The sequence below is a fragment of the Octopus bimaculoides genome, chromosome 7 (assembly GCF_001194135.2).
Source record: "Octopus bimaculoides isolate UCB-OBI-ISO-001 chromosome 7, ASM119413v2, whole genome shotgun sequence".
In the NCBI taxonomy this organism is placed as follows: domain Eukaryota; kingdom Metazoa; phylum Mollusca; class Cephalopoda; order Octopoda; family Octopodidae; genus Octopus; species Octopus bimaculoides.
This window is the reverse complement of record NC_068987.1, coordinates 19,412,628-19,414,897: the sequence shown is the minus strand read 5'-3', so window position 1 is coordinate 19,414,897 and position 2,270 is coordinate 19,412,628. Positions and strand designations below refer to the sequence as shown.

The 2,270-nt window shown below is 38.8% G+C and overlaps 2 protein-coding genes across 3 annotated transcripts in view; one reads left to right on the top strand and one right to left on the bottom strand.

Annotated features, from left to right (window-relative positions):
- LOC106872893 (phosphatidylinositol 3,4,5-trisphosphate 3-phosphatase TPTE2) overlaps window positions 1-1,660 on the bottom strand; it is a 71,762-nt gene extending 70,102 nt beyond the window's left edge. The window contains exon 1 of the mRNA XM_014920055.2: window positions 1,529-1,660. Within this exon, the coding sequence (XP_014775541.1) occupies window positions 1,529-1,581 (53 nt within the window). The 5' untranslated portion in view covers window positions 1,582-1,660. The remainder of the gene's footprint in view (window positions 1-1,528) is intronic.
- The window catches only part of LOC106881356 (ankyrin repeat and LEM domain-containing protein 2), a 51,360-nt gene that overhangs the window by 10,213 nt on the left and 38,877 nt on the right, over window positions 1-2,270 (top strand). The window lies entirely within an intron of this gene.

Below are 2,270 nucleotides of genomic sequence, written 5' to 3'. Positions count from 1 at the left end.
ATTTATAGGCGTAGGAGTGGCTGTGTGGTAAGTAGCTTGCTTACCAACTTCATGGTTCCGGGTTCAGTCCCACTGCGTGGCACCTTGGGCAAGTGTCTTCTACTATAGCCTCGGGCTGACCAAAGCCTTGTGAGTGGATTTGGTAGACAGAAACTGAAAGAAGCCTGTCATATATATGTATGTGTGTGTATATGTTTGCGTGTCTGTGTTTGTCCCCCCAACATCGCTTGACAACCGATGCTGGTGTGTTTACGTCCCCCGTAACTTAGCGGTTTGGCAAAAGAGACCGATAGAATAAGTACTAAGCTTACAAAGAATAAGTCCTGGGGTCGATTTGCTCGACTAAAGGTGGTGCTCCAGCATGACCACAGTCAAATGACTGAAACAAGTAAAAGAGTAAAAGAATATTTAATTATGAAAATACAATAAGATTTCTGTAAAACAGTGGGTGGCTATGAGGGTCCAGTTAAGTAAAATAGGAATCAAAGGGATCCATAAGTAAAAAAAATGGTTCAGAACCCCTGCTGTAACTTAGCAGTTTGGCATTAGAAACTGATAGAATAAGTACTGGGCTTAAAAAAAGAAATTAAGTACTGGGTTTGATTCGTTCAACTAAAGTCTTTCAAAGTGGCACCCCCAGCATGGCTGCAGTCCAATGACTGAAAAAAGTAAAGATAGCCTTCATCATCATCATCATCATCGTTTAACGTCTGCTTTCCATGCTTGCATGGGTTGGACGATTTGACTGAGGACTGGTAAACCCGGATGGCTACACCAGGCTCCAATCTGATTTGCCAGAGTTTCTACAGCTGGATGCCCTTCCTAACGCCAACCACTCAGAGAGTGCAGTGGGTGCTTTTACGTGTCACCCGCACGAAGGCCAATCAGGCGGTACTGACAACGGCCACGCTCAAAATGGTGTATTTTATGTGCCAGCTGCACAAGAGCCAGTCCAGGGGCACTGGCAACGGTCTCACTCGAAAATCCTACGAAGACCAGTCAGGCGGTACTGGCAACAGCCACGCTCAAAATGGTGTATTTTATGTGCCACCCGCACAAGAGCCAGTCCAGGGGCACTGGCAATGATCTCGCTCGAAAATCCTTACACATGTCACAGGCACCAGTTAAAAAAAAAAAAAAAAAAAAAAAAAAAAAAAAAAAAAAAAAAAAAAAAAAAAAGGTAAGAGTTGCTTGGAGAAAACATGATTCTGCCCCACTTCCTTCCAAATTACAATGATCTTGACGGGAACATCATCGATCGAAGGTTTACTCTACTCATTCACAACTGGGCTAATGTTATATAACTGTAGCCATTTCTGTTTCTTGTTGCCTTAGAGCTTGGTCGACTGCAGGAATGGACACCTAGTCATAACACTACCGCTATCACCACCACCACCACTACCACCATCAGCTTTACTACCAGTGTCCCAGTAAAATTTATAAATGACAAAACATTCTCTCCCCGACTCCAACTGAAGCAACATGTTACAAACGGTGAATATTTTAGACATAAATAAATAAGACTTACTCGTTTCTGTCATTATTACTCTTTGAAGATGGTTCCAATGTTTTCCCGTCCATTTTTACTGTCTCTTACCGTAGCAGTGTCATCATCATCATCATCATCAGCAGCAGCAGCATTATAGTTTCCAATCTTTTACTTCTGTTGCCATGGTATTATTGAAGCTTCTCACCTCAATGTTTCTGCTGGAGAATTAAATTCCAAACCAATTAAACTGATGTTATTCCCTCCTTCTTTCCCTCACCCCTCTCTCCCCCTCCCTCCTTCTTTCCTTCCCTCCCTCCTTCCTTCCCTCCCTCTTGTATTCTGTGTCTCATTATGGACTGTTTTTTCTCAATATTTGGCTTCAGTTGTTTGCTTTCATTGTTTCTATGATTATTATTTATCTACTTTTGTGCTTTTCCTGTGTGTATGTGTGTATATTGCTGTAGTCTTCCCTCTCTCTTACTCATATATATGCATATATATATATATACACATATATATGTGTGTGTGTGTATATATATATATATATATATATGTGTGTGTGTGTATATATATATATATATATATATATGTGTGTGTGTGTATATATATATATATATATATGTGCGTGTGTGTGTATATATATATATGTGTATATATGTATATATATATATGTATATGTATATATATGTATATATATGTATATGTATATATATATATATGTATATGTATATATATGTATGTATATATATGTATATATATATGTATATATATGTATATGTAT